This window comes from Canis lupus, chromosome 27, assembly GCF_003254725.2.
Source record: "Canis lupus dingo isolate Sandy chromosome 27, ASM325472v2, whole genome shotgun sequence".
NCBI classification, from domain to species: domain Eukaryota; kingdom Metazoa; phylum Chordata; class Mammalia; order Carnivora; family Canidae; genus Canis; species Canis lupus.
The window spans coordinates 25,128,098-25,152,715 of NC_064269.1; the positions used below are offsets into that span (position 1 = coordinate 25,128,098).

General features: G+C 36.2%; 1 protein-coding gene across 2 annotated transcripts in view; it reads left to right on the forward strand.

The window, feature by feature from the left end:
• The window catches only part of ST8SIA1 (ST8 alpha-N-acetyl-neuraminide alpha-2,8-sialyltransferase 1), a 151,140-nt gene extending 141,560 nt beyond the window's left edge, over window positions 1-9,580 (forward strand). The window contains exons 5-6 of one of the 2 annotated variants that reach the window (XR_007406305.1): window positions 937-6,071; window positions 7,062-9,580. Coding sequence is in view for 1 of the 2 variants with exons in the window: in XM_025455335.3 (XP_025311120.1) it covers window positions 937-1,423 (487 nt within the window). In the remaining variant the exon portion in view is untranslated. Of the gene's footprint in view, window positions 1-936 lie in introns of both variants that reach the window. The other variant, XM_025455335.3, reaches the window with a different exon arrangement.
• Window positions 9,581-24,618: the final 15,038 nt, after the last annotated feature.

Genomic DNA, 24,618 nt, shown 5'->3' on the forward strand with positions numbered 1-24,618 from the left:
CATTTTATAATAGTAACAAGTATTTCTTTTTCCATGTAATATTGTAGTTATAGTATCAGTTAATCTGAATACTTCTAGGATCATAGAATTTCAATGGGAAGAAGTATCTTTCAGGTGGTTCCTTTGATTTGCAGATGAAAAAACCAGTCCTGTGCTTATATTAGACTGCACAAATAGTTTTTTTTTTAAAGATTTTATTTGTTTATTCATGAGAGACACATTGAGAGAGGGACAGAGACACAGGCAGAGGGAGAAGTAGGCTCCATGCAAGAAGCCTGTGGAATCCCAGGAATCTGGGATCATGTCCTGAGCCAAAGGCAGACACTCAACCTGCTGAGCCACCCAGGCATCCCTGCACAAATAGTTTTTATCAAAATCTTATCCAATGGGGTGCCTGGGTCATTTGGTCAGTTAAGTGTCTGCCTTCAACTCAGGTCATGATCCCAGGGTCCTGGGATTGAGCCCCACATCGGAGCTCCCTGCTCAGCAGGGAGTCTGCTTCTCCCTTTCCCTCAGTCCCTCCCCATTCCTGGGCTCTCGCTTGCTCTCTCTCTCTCAAATGAATATATTAAAAAATTCTTAAATTAAAAAAATTCTTATTCAACAATCTTTGTGAATTCATAAGTATTAAACCATTTTTACATTCCAGGCAAATTATTCTGGGAGAACAAAATGTACAGCGCATTTTAGTTTAGAAGGAGTTCCATTAAGGAATCTTAACCTGAATTTAAGATTGTTGGGGTTAGGGAAAGCCAAGCTCCTTGATGAGAAATAATTGGTAAGTTCAAAGAAGATTTTAAATATAAGTGAAGCATTTTTCATGCTCTCCCCGCCCCCGAGATAATGTGAAGTAACAGGACCATCAGAAGAACAATAAAGTGGTTGGAGGAGTTCCTTTTCTCAAGGTTTAATTGAGCCTCTTCTTTTCTTTAATAGGTTTCAGAATCTACTATGGTCCAGAAAGACATTTGTGGACAACATGAAAATCTATAACCACAGTTATATCTACATGCCTGCCTTTTCTATGAAGACAGGAACAGAGCCATCTCTCCGGGTTTATTATACACTCTCAGATGTTGGTGCCAATCAAACAGTGCTCTTCGCCAACCCCAATTTTCTGCGTAGCATTGGAAAGTTCTGGAAAAGTAGGGGAATCCATGCTAAGCGCTTGTCCACAGGACTCTTTCTGGTGAGTGCAGCTCTGGGCCTCTGTGAAGAGGTAGCTATTTATGGGTTCTGGCCCTTCTCTGTGAATATGCATGAGCAGCCCATCAGCCACCACTACTATGATAACGTCTTGCCCTTTTCTGGCTTCCATGCCATGCCAGAGGAATTTCTCCAGCTCTGGTATCTTCATAAAATCGGTGCACTGAGGATGCAGCTAGACCCATGTGAAGACACTTCACTTCAGCCCACTTCCTAGGGACCGTGGAAAAAGAAAGAACTGAGCCCAGGGTATTTTTGTTAGGTTTTCTACATGACTCCAAAAGGAATGGTCAAGTCATTTCATGGATTCACATGGGCCACATGGAAAAACAAAATAAAACAACTACGAAAAACCAAGAGAAACTCCACTTTGGATGTTGGCTTGGAGGACAAATAAGAAATGAAACATCCTGTGAAATATTTTGTAGCACATTGTGGATTTGCAACTAGTAACATGCTGGTGAAATGCTGTTGGTAAAGCACGTTTACATGGTTCAAAGCTAGAAGATGCAGTTCTCAAGACAGAACTCCAGTTGTTGAAGCTGAAGAATTAATCAAGGTAGAATAAAGGAAATGCCGGACAAAGTGTTACGGATTATCAACACAATCTGGCTTTAGAGAAAAACCTATCTTATATCTTAGAACCATAGGTTTTTAAAAAATTATTATTTATTTTTGCCCTATTTAGGGGCAGTGAGTGGGTGATGAGGTAGATAAAAAGAAAATTCCTTACTGAGTAATAAAGATACAAAACACTACAGCTAGTTCTTGTGATTTGTTGAACCAAGTCTATGTTAACTCTAGTTTCCCTCCATTTAAAAAATGTTGAATAAGAATTGCTTCCTCCCCTTTTGTCAAGTCTACTTAGAGGATGCGAAGCATTGTTGAATTTAGACTGTGTTGATTCATAGTCTGATTAACATGAGCCACTTTCCCTCCTTCTCAGAATTGAGGGCATAAACTCAATTTTAGGTCTGCATTATTTAAGCCTGTTTGTATTATTATGTTATTTTAGTGCAGAAAGACTGCAAATGTGAGTGCGTTATTTATTTGCAAATTGGCATAATTGTCTTCTTAATTTAATTATCAGAGATAAAGTAAAGCACAATGATGTAAAGTTTAGTCTGGAAACAGGACTGGAAAGCACATCCCTTTTATATCTACTATGGTATATTCACTCCAAGATACACACACACAAGTAAAACGTGTATTTATGTACGCACACTCACACACAGTTAAACAAAGCTCATCCCCATGCAGCTAAGAAAGTTGAACCCACATGACTTAGGATGGCAAAAATCTGTAACCATTGTTGAAGAGCTACATACAAATGTATATTGTGTACTACACATCACTACACCTTGATAAAAGACAAGCCAGCTGACAGGTTGCTGCTCATAATGCTCACACTAGCATGACCTCCAAATGCTTACCCAAAATAAGCAGAATTGTTTTACTCATTCTGACTCTCCCTAACATCTCACACATCATGAATGAACCATGTATTGAGCGTGGTCACACATGCATGGTTCATACAAGCAAAGGGATGTGAATTCATAGATGTTGATTCCCTTGGTAGTAGCAGGTAAGGCTACTTAGAAAACTTTTTACATAAGCTTTGACAAACTGCAAACAAACTCTACTAACAGATTATAGGCAGTTAAATATGTTTACATGTATGAGGAAGGTAAAGGGAGCCTCTTACTGTCTTTGTGCTTTGGAATGCCTTAATCTAAAAGGAGACACTAGAAATCACTATTTTTATTCTTTTCAATGTACCAATATATAGATAAGTTACGCTAAACATTCTACTTCAAAATATAGATAAGTTATGCTAAACATTCTACTTCATTTTTAATGGTAGAAACTTAGTTTACCATATAAATTAAAACAGGTGGCAGGTTTGGGTGGGTTAATTTAAAAGACATTGAGAAAACAAAGCCCTTGGGAAAATTCTGTTTCACCACCAGAATAGATGGTTTCTAAGTAAGATTAAATTTTGAGGTTATCATAGAAATCAGTTAAAAATGACTGCTTGACACAACAGATTATATTGATGCTTAGAAAGTTAAGAATTTGAGAATATTGATTCCATGTTCAATAACAGAACTGATTTGTTATTTTAATCCTATATGCCAGCAAAAATGTAATGAGAATTACTGTGAGTAAGCTGTGTTAAATACTCACTGGATGTGAAACCTTAAACCTATTTCCTTTTTAGAGCCATTGTTATTATTTAATAATTACCTTAATAAGGAATACATTTTTACCTATACATGTCATCAAAGATATAAAAGGGCTAATGAAAAACACATGCCACACAAATTAGTACTTTAACTGATAAAATTGTTCAAATGTGAGTAAAGAGCTCCATAAAGCCCATGCGTCACAGTTCCACTGAAGCTGCTATTTGGAAATTGTACATCTTGTTACGATTTCTGGGATAGATTTATACTATAAGTTATGCAATTTTTAGACTGTGAATTTGTGGCTTCTGAAAGGCAGAACAGAAATGGCCCAAGATGATAATGTTCAATTAGACCAGTACTTCTCAACTGGGGTGTTTCCCCTCCCCCATCTGGTGACTTTCAGCAGTGTGTAAAGACATTTCTGATTGTCATGATTTGGAGGGTGCTACTGGCATCTAGTGGACAGAAGCCAGGAATCCTGCTAAACATCCTGCAGTGCAGAGGTCAGCTCCCCCACCCCCAGCAAAGAATTACCCAGTCTAAAATATTAACAGTGTCAAGGTTGAGAAACCCTGAATTAGACCAAAAGAATACTTTGACTTCTCCGAATTGTCTTCACTTAAGGATATATATACACACTGACATCATTTGAAATATGACTACAGTTAAATGAGAATGTGTTCTTAGAGTAGATTGCAGTTGCTATTATTTTATACTGACAACTCATAGGTATGCCATACATATTGCCTTTTTCATGGTTAGATGTATCTAGACTAGGAGTATGACTGTGCTTGTGTGTGTGTACACATATGTATTGTGGCATAAAGTTATGCGTATCTATCCTTATTGAAATATATGTGTTCCTAAGTGAAGATCTTTCCAGAATTATCTGGCAGAGTAGTCTGGAATACTCTATTACTATTAAGAAGTTGAAATCTAAGCACCTATTATTTTATTTTGTTTATCTGGAATTGGGCCTCATACTTTGACGAATTTGGTCAATTATGTTTTAATACTACTGACCCTTAACATTAGCTCAGAAGATACTCAGGTTATGGGAGACACAGTCAGTAAGAAAATATTTCATTATTTTCAATGCATCTGCCTAGAGAGGATGTCACCCTCTAATTTTTTTAAAAGGTTTTATTTATTTATTCATGAGAGACACAGAGAAAGAGGCAGAGACATAGTCCGCAGGGACCCCGAAGCAAGACTCGATCCCAGGACCCCAGGATCATGACCTGAGCCAAAGTCAGATACTCTGAGCCATCCAGGCGTCCCATTGGTCTAATTTTTAAATTTGCTTTTTATTCACAAAAATTAGGCTGCTCTATGGGGGCAGTAGAAGATATATCTTGAAAATGGATACCTGATAGGATTTTTACCTTTTATCAGTCCCAATTTAAGAATTGCATTGATGCTAAGGATCATGAATAAGGTGACCTCTGTTTAATTTTAATTACACTTCAGTAAAATTAAGATGAGTGAAGGATGAAATCATTGTCTAAGCTAGAAAAGTGATTTTTTTATATGAAAGATTTTTATATGGAAGAAGAAAATGGAAACCTATGCTTTATGTAGAGTCTGACCAACAGTTTATTTTCTTTACTTTTACTTTTTAGATTTTTAAAATTTATTTGAGAGAGCGAGAGTATGAGTGAGAGAGACAGAGAAGGAGCAGAGGGAGAGAGAAAGGGAGAAGCAGCCTCCCCACTGAGCAGGGAGCCTGATTTTGGGTTTGATCCTGGGACTCTGGGATCATGACCTGAGCAGAAAGCAGACACCTAATGGACTAAACTACCCAGGTGCCTCTGACCAACAGTTTATACAGCACTGTGCATCTAAACTACAATCAATACGTGAAGTTAAGTAGTGCCATGGAATTTTATTCCTATATAGTTCACTTTTGTTTTAACAAAGTAAATATTCCAAAATAATAGAAATGACCCCAAATGGTAGATATTCAGACAATACCTGTTTGGTTTTGCAATGTCTCATGTCCTACAAAACTTTTTAGATTATATGTAAGTTGTACCTGGAGCAATGGACAGCACAGCCTCACAATCTACATGGAAATTAATGCAAGAAATCCCAGGGTTCCAAATTGGACAAAAATATTCTTAGATTCGTCAGAAGCTTTACAGAAGTGGTATATATGATTCCCAAATAGAAAGCATATCAAGCATATTTCTTCTGGTCAGCAACTATTGCAGTTTTCTAGTTTATTATATGAAGCTTTCTATTTCTTTGAAAAAAATCAGCCGTCTATCATTTTGAGTTTCATGTTTCAAAATATTGGCCTTGTTAAATTTTTAACTGACAAATCTTTATCAGGAGGGACTTCCAAGGAAAAACCCGCCACAGTCCACCAACGCCTTTAGGGAATTCTTAATGTGTTGTACAAAACCGTTCCCACCAGAACCAGGTAATAATATCTGCTCTGTTTCTAGAGTGCCAAGGATCAAGGGCTGGAAAGACTTTTGTGAGAACCTGAGGACAAATATATGGAGGAATAAGGACTGAGAGTAATGTTGTGCTTTTTACTTCCCTCTTCTCAGGCTAGAGGTCTACTCTCAGATTATGACTTTTTGATGAGCACACGTCAGGAAGTGGTAAACAAGTACAAGGCACCTGAAACTTCGGCCAAACCTCTAGCAAAGTCTGTAATAACTATAGGTAACTATGACCAGCGATTTGGGTCTGGGTGCCGGGAAGAGGAGGAGGCAAGTGGAAAGGAGGAGAAAACTGTACTCCCAAACTCTCAGAGTACCTAAGGATAAGTCTCTGCCCTTGACCTTGACTTTCCAGCACCATCTATTTCTATCCACTACCAGGGAAAATGGCCTGACTGTTGGGTCAAGCTAGTAGCCTTGTGACTGGAGAGTTGGTGTGGAAATTTGCTGAGAAGCTTAAAATTTTATACTGCCTTAAACAGTTTTTTTTTTTTTTCTTAAATTTGTGCTCTCTAAATTTGGATGTCCTGTGACTGAATTCTGGTCACCCTGACCTAATTATGGCCCTGTCAGTGATGATTAAAAATGGAGCTTTTTTCCCACTCAGATGAATTTTCTGAATTCTTGAAGCTAGGGAGATAGCAAATATAGTTGACCCTTGAATGACACAGGTGAGAACTACACAGGTCTGTTATACACAGATTTTTTTTTTATAAATATAGTGCAGTACTGTAAATGTATTTTCCTTATGATTTTCTAAATAACATTTTATTTTCTCTAGCTTACTTCATTGTAAGAATATAGTATATTGTACAAAATATGTGTTAATCAACTGTTTATGTTGTTGATAAGGCTTCCAGGCAATAATAGGCATAATAGTTACGGAGTAGTTATGTTTTGGGAGAGTCAAAAGTTATATGCAGATTTTTTATTATACGGAGGGGTTGACGCCTTAGATCCCCGCATTGTTCAGGAGTCAACTATGTTCTATAGTTCTCACATAGTCTCTTTGAAAGCTGAGGAGACTGGTCCAAAAGAATCCTGGAGCCTAGAATGTTTGTTTGTGACTCCGAAAGATGAGGACAGAATATTTAGGTTGAACACTGTAAGATTCCTATTTTGTAAGTGGAAAGAGATTTAGATGAAGCTACAATTGCTGTAGACCTTTTTCTTCCTATCATAAGAAAATGGTTTCTGTTGGCTTTATCCACAGCCTAGGCATGTCTCTTGAATTATTTACATTCCTACTAGAGGTGAGAGATTGAACCAAGTGCTTGAAAGGAAAGCTCATTCAAACATAAGACAGCCTCTGCTCATCATCACAATAAAGAAAAAGTATGTTTCCGTTTCCTTCTGGTTTTCTTCTTTCTGATGCCAACATTTCTGATTTCTTCCCCCTAAGAAGGAATAAATAACATTATAAATTGACATATAATATCTGTGAACATTTGTGTGATAACCAACTATAACTTTTTTAAAGCACAAGAGAGGAATTATCTTTTGTTCATGGTCATTTATTTGCCTCCCTCCTCTGTGTTCTTATTGATCTCTGCATTGTGATAAAGTCCTTTCTAATTTTGCGTTCCTATTAAGGCTGTCAGATAAAATCAATGATGCAAAGCTGCCTGGGACTTTTATAGAATAATATTCAAATCTATTGATCATGTCTCTTTCTGCTTCTATATAATTAGATTTTCTCCAGTTATTTGTCATTTTAAAAGCATATGTGTTGCGTGATACCAATAAACATCTAAGAGATAAGAGTTTATCCAGGGCAGAGAAAATTTGGAGTCAGATATGTCTGTTTTTCTCTGCATCATAAGTGAAATGGAAAATTGTGATAAAAAAGGGTTTAACCAAAAAGAAAAAGAGAAAGATAAAACCAGGATTTTAATTGTGAAGGACCCCTGGGAGGGATCTTAGTATGAATCTAAGCTCAGAGTGCAGAGGCTGTGTTAGTCTTTGAGTGCAGTCCCAAGAATAGAACCTTTCAAAACATTTTAAAGGAAATATATTGTTATGCAGTTGTTATGGCTCATGATGAAAAGACGCTAGAGGAAGCAGCGTGAGAGCCAGATTGTGAGACACATAGGGAAGAAAACGGAGGAGCGGCACCAGTTTACCTACTTGGGCCCTCCTGCCCATCTCTGAGTCGTGCTTTCCTTGGTGTCAAAGCTAGGATATGTAAACACTGCCATTCTCATAGCCCCTTTTTATCTCCACTTTGACGCATACACAAGATTATTATTTAGCTCTCCTGTCATAATGAGGCAGCGATAGTAGAAAGTGTCACTTTGAACATCACCCTTTGAGACATGGCCACCATATGCTATGCATGGTGACAGTTGTAAAGATTTAGATGTGTTTTCTCCCCTCTGTTCTAGTGTAAACACACACAGATACACAGACATAGACACACACACAACACACACACACACACACACACACACACACACACCCTTGCATTATTTATTCCCATTGAAAAGAGAAAAATGGCTGATGAGGGTGGGGGTAGCAGAGGGTGCCTTAACTTTGTCTGGCTTGGCTCCCTCTTCCTTCTGTATTTCCTTCCTGTCCCCCTGTCACTTTAAAGGTGTAGCCATGTGTATTCCAAGTTGTACCTTTACCATCAGCAAGGATTCTTATAAATGTAGTGAAATGTGACTATTTTATATAAATGCACAATAGTATATAGGCCTTGGAGACGTCTGATAACGGTATGTAAATATCCTTTGTTGAAGTAGTAGAACCTTCTCATAGAGAGCTCCTTAGGTGATAGCTACAGGAAAGCTAAAAATGATTAGATTAAAAATGTTTGTTTCTCCAGCAAACACTAGCATTCATGGAAGCAAAGAAACAGTTTGTTTCTGTTTCTCATTTGCTCTTAAGCACCAATTCTTTGGGCTTTCTTATCCGTAAGTTACTATAGACATCCCTCCCATAATATACAGGATTCACCATTTGTGGTGATTGATGGTCACAGGGGTACATCAGAGTCAGAGACACTAGAGGGAAGGGGAGAGAACAGACAAGGAAAGCTCCATTGAAAAGCTTATGTAATTTTTAAAAAGTCTAGAACATTATTAGAACTCTAGTGACCACAGTACAGTTGGCCTGAAAAGCTTTGAAAGAGAAACGTTTCTCACTGGTCTCTTTAATTGGATTATTGCACCCTATATATCATTCCACATGTGTGCAAGCTCTTTTTCAGAAAATTTGCAGACTGGAGGTAAGAGAAAGATAGAAAAATAATTCTTTCTCGTACAATGTGGTTTGACTACCAGGCCATGGATGCAATAATTCTGGAAAAGATTTTTTAGATTAGACTATAAAATTGAACTCACTTTTGAAGTATAGATGAAATTACTTTTTCCTAATAAGACTAAATTCCATTGGCAGGAGGTATGCGGGAAATCAGTGCTCTTCATTTCTTCTTCTTTTTAAAAGTTTCATATAAAAGGTAGCAGGTAAAAAAAAAACTTTAATTGGCACTTTTTATAGTGTGACTTGAAAAAACAGTATCTATCTTGGTTGGTTCTGCTGAGTGGTTTCTACAAAATCTAAATGCGATGTCATAGGAGGAGGTTTGCTGTAAAAACATGTCTTTTTCTTTGGTGTGTTCATTGTAATTATGGCTGGTAGTGAGAAGGTTCAGTAAGTCTCAATTTCTCTACCTCCCTTACTTGGAGAAAATTTGGAAATGTACCCTGTGAATAAAATGATTTTTTTATAGCTTGTGAAGTCTTTTTATTTCCCAGAAGCGTATGGGTAATTCTATTTCCTTTTCTATTCCTCTGTTTTGTATCCATATCAGCTACACTGATTTTTTCCTTCTGGATGAAACCTCATGCTGCTTGGTGAGAAAATTATTTTAGAAATACAGAACTCTAAATGCTATGAATAGATTATATGAACAGTGTTGTTACCCTTATGCAGGTAAAAGGCATTATCTATTGGGTGACGTAGAATGAAAATTGAGCGCTTACTTAATGTGAAATATGTACATGAACCTATTTTTTTCCAGCGATAAAATTTTCCCTTTATGTAATGAGTCAGTGGCATCAGTATGTGTGTCCTAGAGATATTTTAATAAATTCCTAACAAGATTCAAAATATTTAGATTCCCCTTCTGCTCATATGGATGACTTTGACAAGCCCGAGTGTGCCTTCTTGTCTACGTTATTTAGATAATTGCTTCAAACTCCCATTTCCCTTGCAATCTAGTGGCCCAGTTATGCCAGGCACTGTCTCAACAGGAGTGACATCAGGAAAAGTGACCTTGATCTATCCTTTATCATACACTTCACCTCCGAAATTGATCAAGGTGCTTTGTACAGATCTCCTTATTAATTCTCTGAGTTCACTCTCACAAAACAGCCTTTTGGGTTACAGCTATTTTAAGAAGGTCATTTCATTACCTAATGGTAAAACTTCATGGTGTTTAGCTGAATCATTCAAGGGTAAAAAAGACAGACTTCAAGTATAAATGTGGGTTACCCTAACCTATTCTCAGACCATATGAGGAAAACAGATTTAACTTGTTTTAACCAACTATCATTAAGTAAAAAAGAAATCTAGATATTACTGAGTTCAAGAACATTCAAAAACAGATATTAAGAATCCAAAAGCATTAATTACTCAAGAATCTCTAAACTTAAAAAGAGGGTAATTACAAGTCACAGACTAGAGTTTTGCTTGAAAACTTATTATTTTGGATACACAGATTCTTGATGATATGAAGAACTAAAGACATAGGATTATTGAATTGAATTTTGTGGGGTTCATTGTGAATGATCTGGAGAACATGGGATGAAGTCGAGGCCATATCTGATTATGCTTAACATGTATAATTCTAAGATGTCATCTAGTTTCTAGGATTTTGAAAAATACGGGCAAACAAAAGTCCTTGTGTTTTCTTTTATAAAGATAGAACTAAAGTTATTTCTTAACCGCACAAGAGTCATGGTTTCCAGGCATGAATTTAAAAAAATCAGTATTTGGGAACTTTCTTATGATAATGTAATCAGAAGTTAGATTATGAGGCAATCAAGAGTTCAATGGTGTCAAGATCTGGAAGATTCCAACTTCTGCTTGTGGAGGAAGAGTGAAAAGTAAGAATAGGAGTGGTTATTTGGTGGGTCACTTTCATCAACATCCCACCAGATGGATTAATGATCTCCTGGGAAATGATTTTCTATTGAGTGTTCAACATTGGCTTTGCTATTACCAGCGGGGCACTCAACAGTGGTAGAAGCCAGGTTACTGATTCCATGCATAATCTCTGTACCTAGTACCAAAGCTGCTTTGGATAGAAGGCCATTGACAAAGTAGTGGGGTACTTGAGGAAAGAGATGAACTGGTATCCATTTAACATCCTGTTTTGTCTGGACCTCTTATAAAGACAGGGTGGTTGATTCATTAATCCAGGCTATTGCCTGGAGAGGCCAAGAGTGATTACCAGCACTTTCCATCATGGAGCATGAAGCAATTTGTTCTCACTGAAATAGACATTTATTTTGAATTTGCCTTTCCTGTCCTCAATACTTGTGCCAGTACCACCATCTACCAATCTATGTAATGGATTATGTACTATATAAAGTATATATACAACATGCAACATCCTTTTGGCCAAAAGCCACATTTTTTATAGCAAACAGAAAGGAGCTTATGCTTATGGAATTAACAAGTATTATTCTTTACCGTATTAAGTAGAACATTCATTGTCAGTGGGAGTAATATTGTCTCCACAAGAGGCAAAAATTGGTTCTAAGGAGCAAAAAAACCTTAGATCTTACAATGATTCGGGGGGAGAAAAATCTTAAAAGTTCTCTTGAGGGCAAGACAAGGAGGTAAAGAAAAAGGTTAGAGAAATGCTGATCTAGAAGCAGTTGCCTTACAGAATGCTGGCAGGGCCTAATAGAGGCTCATTTTAAGAACCATTTGAGAGACAATATCTTAAGGGGTTGTGGTACCATCTTATAAGACGTGGTGTGTGTTTTGGATAGTGACTAGTTTTTCTCATATTTAGATACTTGGACAACGTTTAGAATATTTGGGTCTGGGCGCTAAGGGATGGAAGCAGGAGTGACGCCCACAAATTGTAATATGTTGTGCATCTGTAATGGCTTAATTCAAAATACTTCCCAATTATTTTGTGATTCTTCTTTCACCCATGTGCTTTTAGAAGTATATATTCTAATTTCCAAATATATGGAGAGGGAGGGGTTAGTAGTATCTTTTGTTATCTTTTTTAACCTTAATTTTGTCATGATCAAAGAATACACTGTATGCGATTTTAACCTTTTGAAGTTTATCAAGACTTGTTTTATGGCTCAGCTTCCATGACTACTTCAAAAGTAGATACGTTCTGCAGTTGCTGTCAGGAGTATACTAAAAAGGTTTATTAGGTTAAGTGCATCTTCACTGACATTTTATCTATTTGCTCTATCGATTACAGAAAAAGAAGCATTAAATTCTCCAAACATGATATGCCCACTTCTCCTTTAGTTCTATAAATTTTAGCTTTTTGTGCTTTGCTATTCTGCTATAAACTACATAAAGTGAGGAATGTGACTCCAGGCCAAACAACTATGCTGATCCTTCGTATGCAATTATTAGGCTTTACCCAGCAGGCCTCCTGGGGAGAAGCTGTGTTGCCCACACCATATGTGTATACAGCCAATGCACTGGTCTTCTGGATGAATTGCAGTCGAGGACTCCGGGCCCCTGGGACAGCTACTGCCATATGCAAGTCTGCATTCCTAGCCTACCACTTCGATTTGAAGGCCTCATCAGGGGTCTACGCTAAGGAATTTTTCTCCACTTTGACTCCATACTTTTCCACTCCTAGTTCTTTCCTCTCTCCTTTCTGGCCCTCAGGTTCATAGGGAGAATCATTTCATTTAGGGTTCCTTTGCAGTGAGACAATTCCCCCACCTGCAATCCATCTCCCAACTCCTCACCTAGTGCTATTTCACAAGGAAAAATGAAAACCTTAGGAACTAGTGCCTGTTTTTGCCTCCCATTTGCAATGTCACACTAAGTGAATAAAGACTTGATTATTACTTTTAATTTGGCTCATTGTCCTAATTGACCACCTCAATACCTGATTACTTGAAAGATGCATTTATGACTCTTAAATTCTCTTCACAAATTGACCCTTTATTGATGACATAAATTTATGATATATATATGATAAATAAATATCAAGATAAATATATAAAATTTCTTTCATTGCTTCAGATAATACTCCTTGTTTTGAAGTCTACTTTAATATTAAGAAAGCCTTATAAGATTACTTATGCTTAATGTTTTTACAACACATCTCTTCCTATCCTTTTACTTTCATTCTAGTTTATTTCTTTTTCTCTATTTATTTATTTATTTGACAGAGAAAGAGCAAGAAAGCATGAGCAGGGGGGGAACAGCAGAGGGAGAAGGAGAAGCAGGTTCCCCACTGAGCAGGGAGCCTGATGCAGGACTTTATCCCAGAACCCTGGGACCATGACCTGAGCTGAAGGCAGACGCTTAACCAACTGAACCACCAGGTGCTCCCATCCTAGTGTATTTTTAAAATGCATCTCTTGTAAACAAATATAGTTGGGTCTTGGTTAGCTTGGTATCTACTTTGTCTCTCCCCTTTAACTGAGAACAGTCTAACCCCTTTATATTTAACACGGTTGTTAATATGGTTGGGTTTAAGTATATCATTTTGCTATTTTCTTTTTATTCACTGTGTTCCTTTTTCTATTCATGCTGCTGTCTTACTTTCTTTTACATTGATCATCTGTTTCATTAGTATCTTATTTTATCTCCTCTATTAGCTCTTACCCTATGCTTTTATTGCAGTTCTTGCTCTTGGGATTATAATATGCATTTTTAATCTCAGTATAACTTGAAGTAATATTTACCACCTCACATAAAATAAGTTTACAACAGGATAAGCCACTTTGCTCTGGCCCTCCTGTTTTTTTCTTCTACTGTCACATATATGGACTGAATATTTGTGGCCCTTGCCCCCATGTTCATATGTTGAGGCCCTAATCCCCAATGTGATGGTAAAGTGGGGGTGATGGGAAGGTGAGAGAATTAGGAGTAGATGAGGGCCATGAAGATGGAAGCCTCATGAATGCGTTGAGTACCATTATGAGTGACAGGAGAGCTTGTTTCCTCTTTCTTCTCTCTTCCTTGGGAGGATACAAGAAGTTGGAAGTTTGAAACCTGGAAGAGAGTTTTCACCATACTTGACCATGCTGGTACCCTGATCTCCGACTTACGACCTACAGAAAGGTGGGAGATAAATTTCTGTTGTTTATAAGCCGCTTGGTTTATGGAATTTTGCTGTAGCTGCCCAAACTGACATGTATTTTATAAAAGTCATGATATAACGTTGTTTTTGTTTTAAGTAGGCAGGTAGCTTACAAAAATTATGATATTCAAATATACTTTTTCATATTTACCCCTCATAGTAATTTCATGCTTTATAATCCTGTAGAACTGGTATCATTTCTTGACAGCCCGATGAAATTCCTCCAGTTTCCTTGTAGTGCTGATAGTAAATTCTCTCGGGTTTTGCTTGTCTGAAAATTTATATAATTCATCTTTATTTTTGAAGTATATTTTACTGGATATAGACTTCTAGCTTAACAGTTTTTACTGTTAGCATTTTAAATATGTCATTTCATTCTTTTCTGGTTTGCTTTGTGTTTGATGAGAATTTTGCTAAAATTATCATTGTATTATATGTTATATTTGTTTGTTTTTCACTCTCTAATTTCCTTTAGGATTTTTTTTTTCTTTATCTTGGCTTTCAGCACTTTGACAGAGGTTTCACCTTTGGATTTAGCATAGCAGAGTCACTAGTTCTAGGTAGCATCAGAATGTGTAAAACTATGTGAGTTCTTGTGTTTTTCAAGTCCAGACTTACTAACCTTTTCATATCAAAATCGTTTTTGGTGGTGGTTTAGTAGGGAGGGGAATGTCAGCCGACATAAATTACTATTGCACATGAGGATTTTTCCAATACTTTCTGCTCCCATTGACAATAGCTTGACTGGCTGATTATTATTATTGTTATTTAATAAACAAGTTACCCAATATTTGTGTGGGACATGAACATTACACTTTAGTTAAAATGGGGTTGGGAAGTTAATACATTTTTAACGACTTTATTTAGGAATAGTTTATGTACCATACAATTTACCCATTGTAAATGTACAGTTTGATTATTTTGAGTAAACTTTATGGTTGTGAATCCATTACTGGAGTTCAGTTTTATAACTGTTCTATCATTCCCCACCCCCCCCCCCAAATTCCCTAGTTCCACTTTATGGTCAAATCCCTGCTTTCAGCCCAACAATCCTGGATCTGCTTTTGGTCTCTATAGTTTTGTTTTTTTCTGGAAACTTTATGTAATTGGAATAATATAATATATAGTCATTTGCCTCTGACTTCTTTCATTTAGCAAATGTTTTTGAGGTTCATCTATGTCATTACATGTGTCAGTAGTTTGTTCCTTTTAATTGGTGAATAGTATTCCATTGTATGCACTTAACACACTTAGCTTATTAATTCAACAGCTAATGGATTTATTTAAGTGATTCCTATTTTGAATAATGCTTTAAACATTTGTGTGCAGATTGCTGATTCACATGGTAAGATTTTCCTTTTAAGAAACTACTAAATTGTTCTGCAAAAGAAGCAATACCATTTTATACCATCCAATGTAAATGTACATTTGTTTCTTCACATCCTCAACAACAACACTTGGTATTGTTGGTCTTTTTTAAAAAAATACCATTTCAGAGAGTATGTAATGATGTCTCTTTGTAGACTTAATGTTCACTTCCTTAATGACTAATGATGCTGAATATGTTTGTGGTGCTTATTAGCCATTTATATATCTCTTTTGGTGAAATATCTATTAAAATCTTTTGCATTACACATTTGGGAGGGTTCTTATTGAGTTCTTAGATTTAAAAAATACATTTTATACACATATCTTTTCTCAAGTATAATATTAGCAAATATTTTTCCTTGTCAATGAATTGTTTCTTAATTTTATTAATGGCTTCTCTTGAAAATCAGGAGTTTTTCATTTTGATGAAGTTAATTTTATGTTTTTCCAAGAAGATAGTGCTTTTGATGTTATCTGAAAATAAAGACACAGGTATTTCTTTCTTTTAAATAAGTATCCCTTTCACTTCTTTTTTTCCCCCCTTTCACTTCTTATTCTTACCTTACTACACCAGCTAAAACTGCAAACACAATGTTAAATAGAAATGCTGAGAATGGACATCTTTGCCTTGTTCCTAATCTCAAGTAAAAATATGTAATCTTTCTGGATCTGTATAATGCTAGCTGTAGTTATTTTTGTATATGCCCTTTCCCCAAATAGGAAATTTAATTTCTATTCCTGGTTTCTTGAGGGTTAAATTTATTGAGATGATCATTTTTAGTTCTTTAATCTGTTAGTGTCATGTATTAAAATAATCAATTTTAAGATGTTAAATCAACCTTGCATTGTTGTAATAAACTCTGCTTTCCCATGTTTAAAGTCTTTATGTGTTTCAGGATTTGGTATGCTAATATTTTAGTAAAGCTTTGTGTCTGTGCTCATGAAGGATTTTGGTCTGTTTACTTTCCTTGTGATATCTTTCTTTGGCTTTTGTAATAGGGTAATAGTGACTTCATAAAATAGATTAGGATGTGTTTTCTTCTCTACATTTTAAGAGTCTGAGATTCATATTATTTCTTTACCAAATTTTTGACAGAATTGACTAGTAAAACCATCTGGGCCTTAGTGTTTTGTTTGTTTGTTTTTTATGGGAGGAATTTAAATTAGTCATTCAAATTTTTTCCCTTAAAATAGGTATTCTGAATTTCCACAAGTCTGTTTTGTTAACTTGGGTAATTTGTCTAATTCCTTTCCATAAATTTCTATATGATATTCTATTATTATCCTTTTAATTTCCCTAAGGTCTAGAGTGGTATCTCCACTTTTACTTATACATGTATAGTTTATGTCTTTCTTTTTTCTCCATGGTTAGTGTAGCTAAATTTTAGCAATTATTTTTCTCTTTGCAAAAAAAGAAATTTTGGCTTCATACATTCTTTTTCTAAAATTTCATTTCATTGGGTTTTTTGCTTCAAGCTATATTATATCTTTCTACCCTTCTTCAGTTTGATTTGTTCCTGGAGGAATAAAGATAATGTGCTATAGTATAAAACAATTACTTCTCACTCTTAACTCTGGGAATCATTGAAGAGAGAGTAGATTTCAGGCTGGATCTTGAAGAGGAATAGTGCATTGTGATTATGTGTAAATACAAAAAAAATAATAATAAGAGCCGATGGAGAAAGACATTCCAGGAAGATGGAATAACACAAGGAATTCAGGCAAGTGCAAAATACAGAGGAAACAATGGATAGTTCATTTTGTGAAATATACCAAAAAGATCATATATACCACCTATAACAATTAATTTAAATGTACTAAAGTCTCCAGCTAAAAGACAAATGTCTCACTTTTGTGTTGGATTTGTCAAATTGGAGTATTGTTTAATTTGTCTAATTTTGTTTCATATATCTTAAAGCTATGTTATTAGGTACAGTTTTAGAACTGTTATATCTTTCTGGTGATTGAATATGTTGAGTTTATTCCAGAATACAAGGAGACTTTAATATTAGATAATAATATAATGAATCACATTAACTTGATTTTAATCATGAAATGTCATGATCGTATCAGTACATTGAGAAAAATCATGAGAAAAAAACAATCATTCCTGATTTTTAAAAATGTTTTTTAAGATTAAGAATAGAAGATATGGGACACCTGACTGGCTCAGTCGATTAAGCATCTGACTCTTGATTTTGGCTTAGGTCATGATCTCAGGGTTGTGAGATGGAGCTCCACATCGAGCTACATGCTGGGTGTGGAGCCTGCTTAAGATTCTTCTCTCTTCCTCTGTACCTTCCCCTCTTTTATCCCTCCCCCCCCCCAAAAAAATAATAGAAGATAATTTTCTTACCTTTATAATGGTATCTACCTTAAAAAAGCATAGCAAAAGACATTCTTAGTGGTGAAACATTAGAAACCTTCTTTTAAAATAAAGAGTAAGAGAAGGTGACATATTATTCAACATTGTCCTTGAGGATCTAGATGACACAATAAGAAAGCAAAAAAAAATAAACATAAAAATTTGAAAGGGAAATGCAAAACTCTTTTTAATGAAAATGATAGGAAACTCAAAATTATCATCTAATTCACCTATCAAAATTTGACAAATTTGTAAAATTAACGCACAAGTTTATCAAGGTTACCAGACATAAGATAAACATATGAAAGTCAATTTCACTTTCTATCACCAGTAATAAAGAGTTATAAAATACGATTTGAAAAAATGAAATTATTTACCATAGCAACAAAAATAATGAAATGTCAATCCATAATAAACACAACAAAAGATGCACAGATCTTTTATGGAGTAATTATAAAATGTATTGAAAGACAGTAAAAAAGACGCATGTTAATGGAGGAATGCACTAGATTCGTGAACAGAAATTCTTAAAGTTGTTATTGCTCTTAACATTGATCTGGGCCTATAAAGTTTGTTGTATAACTTAACTTGTAACTTATGTGGAAAAGGAAAAAGTCAAGAATAGCCAAGACACCCCAAGTTACTATAGTAGCAGTGAGCTTCTCCTTTACTCTTAAGGTACATTGCTAAGGTACAGTGTTAAGGTACATTGAAAATCAAATTACAATGTGGGTTATGTGAAGCTGTAGGACACCAATTCCAAGTGACTCTTTGTCAGTCTATCATTAGCTCATCCATGACCATCCAAATATTTTCCTGTTTACATACAGTGACATTTTAATTTTTTTAAATTTATTTTATTTATTTTATTTTATTTTTTATTTATTTAATAGTCACAGAGAGAGAGAGAGAGAGAGGCAGAGACAGAGGCAGAAGGAGAAGCAGGCTCCATGCACTGGGAGCCCGACGTGGGATTCGATCCCGGGTCTCCAGGATCGCGCCCTGGGCCAAAGGCAGGCGCCAAACCGCTGCGCCACCCAGGGATCCCTAGTGACATTTTTAAAGACGGTCTCATTCTTAGATTTCATGTTGTAGCTTAAAATTAAATATATAGGGGGGTAATTTTCAGTCATCAGGATTATGTATATTATCATAGTGATAAGCTAATTTTTACCACCAGTGCTCACTATATTGATCTCTTTAACACCATTAATATTGTCAATATAAATTTGGGAAATGTTTCTACCTTAATGGTTTCATAAGGATTTAAATTTACCGTTATTACCATTTCTACTTTCTCCTCAAATGAATCCTGTAGCATTGCAAGTAAACAGCTTCTGTTCCAAATTATCCTGAGGGTACTGACAACTTAAACCTTATAGATAGTCTTGTACAATGCATGAATAGAACACACTATTCTCTCATTACGTTAAAGTTTTTGTTATCTCTTCAGGGATGCACCTGCAGATTTTCCCATCTCTGGTTGCATTTCTTGGTACATGATAAGCAATCTTCTTGAATGAATCTCAGTAATTGAATAGAATATAGCTCCATTGACCTTCTCAGGTCTCATAGAAAATTTAGTTGTTGTTTTACACCACAATCTGGAAATATCATTCTTCCCCCAAAAATTCAATTTACACTTAATCAATGCATAATTTCCCTGCCTTTTTGTATTCATGAGTAGCTGTCTGTTTTTATGCCAAATTATGGCGCTCTCTCTGTATATGTGTATATATGTAATTGTTAGTGTATCTTCATATATATCTTTTTAAAGTATTGAAATGGCAATTAAATTTAACAAAAATGGGGACAAGCAATGCCTGTAATTCAGCTGATGTGGAATTGAGAAGTGCTATGACTGAGTTTGCACCTGTGTGGGCAATGACGATGTCATGAGGACCACATAGCAAAGGGTGATAGGGAGAGGCATCAAGTGTAAGACACGGTTCTATTTCAGAAATGTTAAAATGTGAAAAGGTGTATCTTGAAATCAACCAATTTATTCTCTGTTCCTGGGATGAAAGACAAGGCAATTTGGAAGGAGGTGAATGCACAAGTCAGTGCTGCAGAGTGGAGAATTAATGAGTTGTCATATGCTACAACTGGTCTTTCCCCTCAGAAAAATAAGTTAGGGAAATAAGAAAAGGACCGTGAATTAAAGGAGTGAGTGAGAGACCATTCCCTTGAATTTGTTCAGTGAATTCCTATTCCTCGGGGCTCCATCAGACAGCTCTTTGCACACTAGGGGGCTCTAGCACACAACAGGTCAAATGAAAATACTGGTAGCCTGTTTTTAGAAAGAAACTTTTAACAATTATTTACTGAGCATGAATTAGTAGGCTAAAAGTGAGGAAAATAAAAATGAGTATGTTCTGTATTCAGCCGATAGGAGATTTTCAATTTGGTAAAGGAAATAAAGCGTGTATAAGAGTTAAAGGGAGGCATGAGACAGTGTTGGAAAACAAAAACAAGGAATTACAAGCTGGCAAAAGAGTAGTGAATCCTTCCTTAGGTCAGTTTAAATTCCTTTGATTTGGTAAAACATTTAAACATCTCTCTAATGAAGTGGCCAGACCCTGTATCTCCAGGGACCCTCCTGACTGGTATTTGGGGGGTGGGGGGTGGTGGTGGTAAGAGCAGAGGCAGCCCACCCTGGCAAGTGCCCTGGAGGGGGCGCGCTTGTTCACACCACCGGCGCTGGTTCTTCTATGTCTTCCTCCCCCTCCTTTACCTTTTCTTCATAGACATCCCTTCTTTCTTGTCTTCTTTCTTGGAAGATTTCAGACTATAATGACCTGGCAGCGACTCTAATATATAGCCTTAATCTTGCAGGCAAGGCAAATTCTAGGATATCTTTTGTCCCCAGAAAACTTTGCAGCCATCAAGACCCTTTATTAATATTACTGCATTTTTCTAATGTTGCCAAAATTGCAATAGGATGTTCATAGCCCTCTGAATTAGGGAGGTGAATTAGTGGAGCAGAAGTAGAAACGGGGCTGCAGAAATACTGACCTCCAACCTTTACCATCACACATACACATTTTTGCCCACTTCCTAGCCAGGCTTCTTTTCTTGTCTCACTTTCTGAATTCCTAGACCACCCAAAGTTACAGTCTTGGGGACATTTTGAAATTTCTTTCAACACTCTGAGAGGTCTATTCTGTTCTAGAGCCTGGGGCAAAAAAATTATTTGCTTTCTCATTTTGGCTTAGTTTTTATTTAGTTATTATTATTAAGAATAATGGAAAAACAAGTCTTTGGAGATTTATCTTATTTATTCAAAATTTTTGACTGAAAAGCACCATCAAGGGGCCCATGATGGCTCAGTTGGTTAACAGTCCAGCTTCGACTCAGGTCAAGATCTCAGGATCCTGGGATCCAGCCCCCTGTCTGGCTCCCGGTTCAGTGGGGAGTATGCTTTTCATACTCTTCTCCTTCTGTGCACCCTCTCTCTTTCAAATAAATAAATAAAATTAAGAAAGAATTTTTAAAAACCCATCAAACTTAAAAAGTTATAAAAATTGTAATCCCATATAACCTTTACTCAGTGCCAACAATCATTAATATTTTGCCATATTTGCTCTATGTTTCTAATCATCATCATCACCATCATTATTGCTGAGACATTTGAGAGTAAGTTGCAGACCCACCATAATCTTTTACTCTTTAAAAAAATTTTTTTTTAATTTATTTGAAAGAGAGGGAGAGGGAGAGAGAATCTGAAGCAGACTCGCACTACACACAGACCTGGATGCAGGGCTCGGTCCCACAACCCCAGATCATGACCTGAGCCGAAACCAAGGGTCCAAGGTTGAACTGACTGAACCCTCCAGGTGCCCCAATCCTTTCCTCTTAAATACTTCAAGATTCATCTCCTAACAGCAATGACATTTTCCTACATACCCGTAATACAAAAATAATTTCAGAAATTTGATGTTGATATAGTAGTACAATTCAATCTAAGTTCATATTCAAATTTTACCAGTTGTCCCAGAAATGTCCTATATATCTTTTTTTTTTTTCCTGTTCTAAGATCCCATCCAGGATCATGTATTTTATTTAATTGTTCTGTCTCTTTAGCCTTCTTCAGCCTGGAACTATTCCTCTGCCTTTCTTTCTTTAACATTGAAATTTTTAAAGTGTTCAGATCAATTGAATATCTCTGAATTTGGATTTTTGTCTGATATATTCACATGAGTAGATTTTATTAACAGGGGATGTCTGGGTGGCTCAGTGGTTAAGTGTCTGCCTTCTGCAGAGGGCGTGATCCTGGAGTGGGATCAAGTCCCACATCAGGCTCCCTGCATGGAGCCTGCTTCTCCCTCTGCCTGTGTCTCTGCCTCTCTCTCTCTCTCTGTGTCTCTCATGAATAAATAAATAAAATCTTTTTAAAAAATTTAGATTTGATTAATGGATTTTTGTCAGGGATGCTACATATTCTGAGATATTATATCAAGAGACAGAAGTTTCCCCTCCTTAGGGATTGAATTACTTTTAATCCTCAAGCAATATAAGTGGGCATTTCCCCCACTGCCTGCCCAACAGAGTGTGTTATCAAGCTTTTAAATTTGTTATCAATGTGATAAGTGTAAATGGTATCTTAATTTAGTTTTAAAAAAAGATGTTCACTAAAGTATTAAAGTTTATTAAAGTAGAATTCACAAGGAACAACATGAATATCCTTTTTAGATGCACAGTGTGATGAATTTTGATAAACTATGTAAGACCTAGACTATGCCTGTGGCTCTAAAGAGTTTCTTGTCCCCTTTTTCAGTAAATCTCCTCAAATCCTGGCTCCAGGCAACTGCTGATCTGCTTCCTGACACACTATATTAGGTTTTTGTACTTTAGAATTTCATATAAGTGGAATCACATAATGTGTACACATTTCTGTCTGGAGGGAAGAGGATACTTGTGGTATTTTTATGATAGATTAGACAAAGGAAATGAGATTTATTATTTTTAATTTTTATATAGACCCATTTGTATATATAGGCCAAATGGTCTGTGCATACAAATAGATTATAAATTTAGATTATGAGCAAAGCTAAGTTCCTCTAATTTATTATTATTATTTATTTATTTATTTATTTATTTATTTATTTTTAGTTCCTCTAATTTAAATAAAATACACTCTCTATTCTAAATTTTTTCTTACTATGGCAACATACTAAGCCCAGAAAGAATGATAGAAATATAGTATCTGTGGAAATCCCAAGAGATCATTTTTATAAGTTCTAACTTTATTATTAAATAACTTTTTATAAACCTCAGTGACAATGATTCTATATCTTCCAAAGGAGTTACTCTCCATTTTAGAGAAAACTTCTTTCTCCTTGGCAAACTATAGTAGAATCAGTGCTTAATTCTTAACTTTTCCCTATGTTATAGATATCTCTTCCAAGACTCATGAAAAGAAAAATTACATCTCTGAAGCTTTATTTTTTGCTGACTTTACTTGGTGTCAGTGCTGCTTTTAGCAATTTCGAGAGTATATGTGTGAGCATGGTGCACAAAGTGCACTGATACAATAAAGCAAGATCTATTTGATTCACACATTTAATAACCCCTCCCAAATCAACCTCTACAGTACTTCATATTCATAGCTAAGCTTCTTGGTAATGATAATCAATACATGTGTGGCGTTCAAAAGGAGAAGAGCAATTAATCTTCAGGACTTCAGAGAAACACCCACAGTGTGGGTATAAAATAGCTTCCAAAACAACTTCATCTGCATAAAGTATGTCTCTAAATCAATAGCTATGTGAGAAAATAAAGCCCTGAGTTTTAAAGTCATCAATACTTTGGTTCAGTTTGCCTTTTGATAAGACAGATTTGGGAATTGATAGGAAATGACATACTGAGAGGATGTGGGGTGGATGTGACAGTGGCAGGCAGTGCGGATGGAGAAAATGATGGCATGTTTTGCCACCAAAACAATAAATGTGCTAAACAAATGACCTTAGCAAGAAAGACTCAAACATGATTACACGATATTTCCAATACTGTTTTTAAAAGATTTATTTATTTTATTTAAAAATTTTTTAAGGTTTTTTTTATTTATGAGAGAGAAAGAACGCATGAGTGGGGTGAGGGGAGAAGCAAAGGGAGAGGGAGAAGCAGGCTCCCTGCTGAGCAGGGAGCTACCAGGGGTAGGGGGGTGGTTCTAGGATCTCATGTCATGACCTGAGCCAAAGGCAGACGCCTAACCTATTGAGCCACCCAGGTGCCCCTAAAATTGTTTTGAAGATTTCTTTCTTTCTTTCCTTCTTTTTCTTTTTCTTTCTTTCTTTCTTTCTTTCTTTCTTTCTTTCTTTCTTTCTTCCTTCCTTCCTTCCTTCCTTCCTTCCTTCCTTCCTTCCTTCCTTCCTTCCTTCTTTCTTTCTTTCTTTCTTTCTTTCTTTCTTTCTTTCTTCCTTCTTTCTTTCTTAGAGAGAGAGATTGGGGGGAGGGACAGTTGGAGAGAGAGAGAGAAAGAATCTTAAGCAGGCTCCCTGCTGAGTATGGAGCCCAGGGAGCGGCTCAGTCTCACAACTCTGAGGTCATAACCTGAGCTGAAACCAAGAGTTGGATGCTTAACTGACAGAGCCATACAGGTGCCCAGATATTTCCAATAGTTTTTACATTATTAAATGAAAAACCACGGCACCTGGGTGGCTCCATTGGTTAAGATTCTGTCTTCAGCTCAGGCTCAGGTCACGATCCTGGGGTCCTGGGATCAAACTA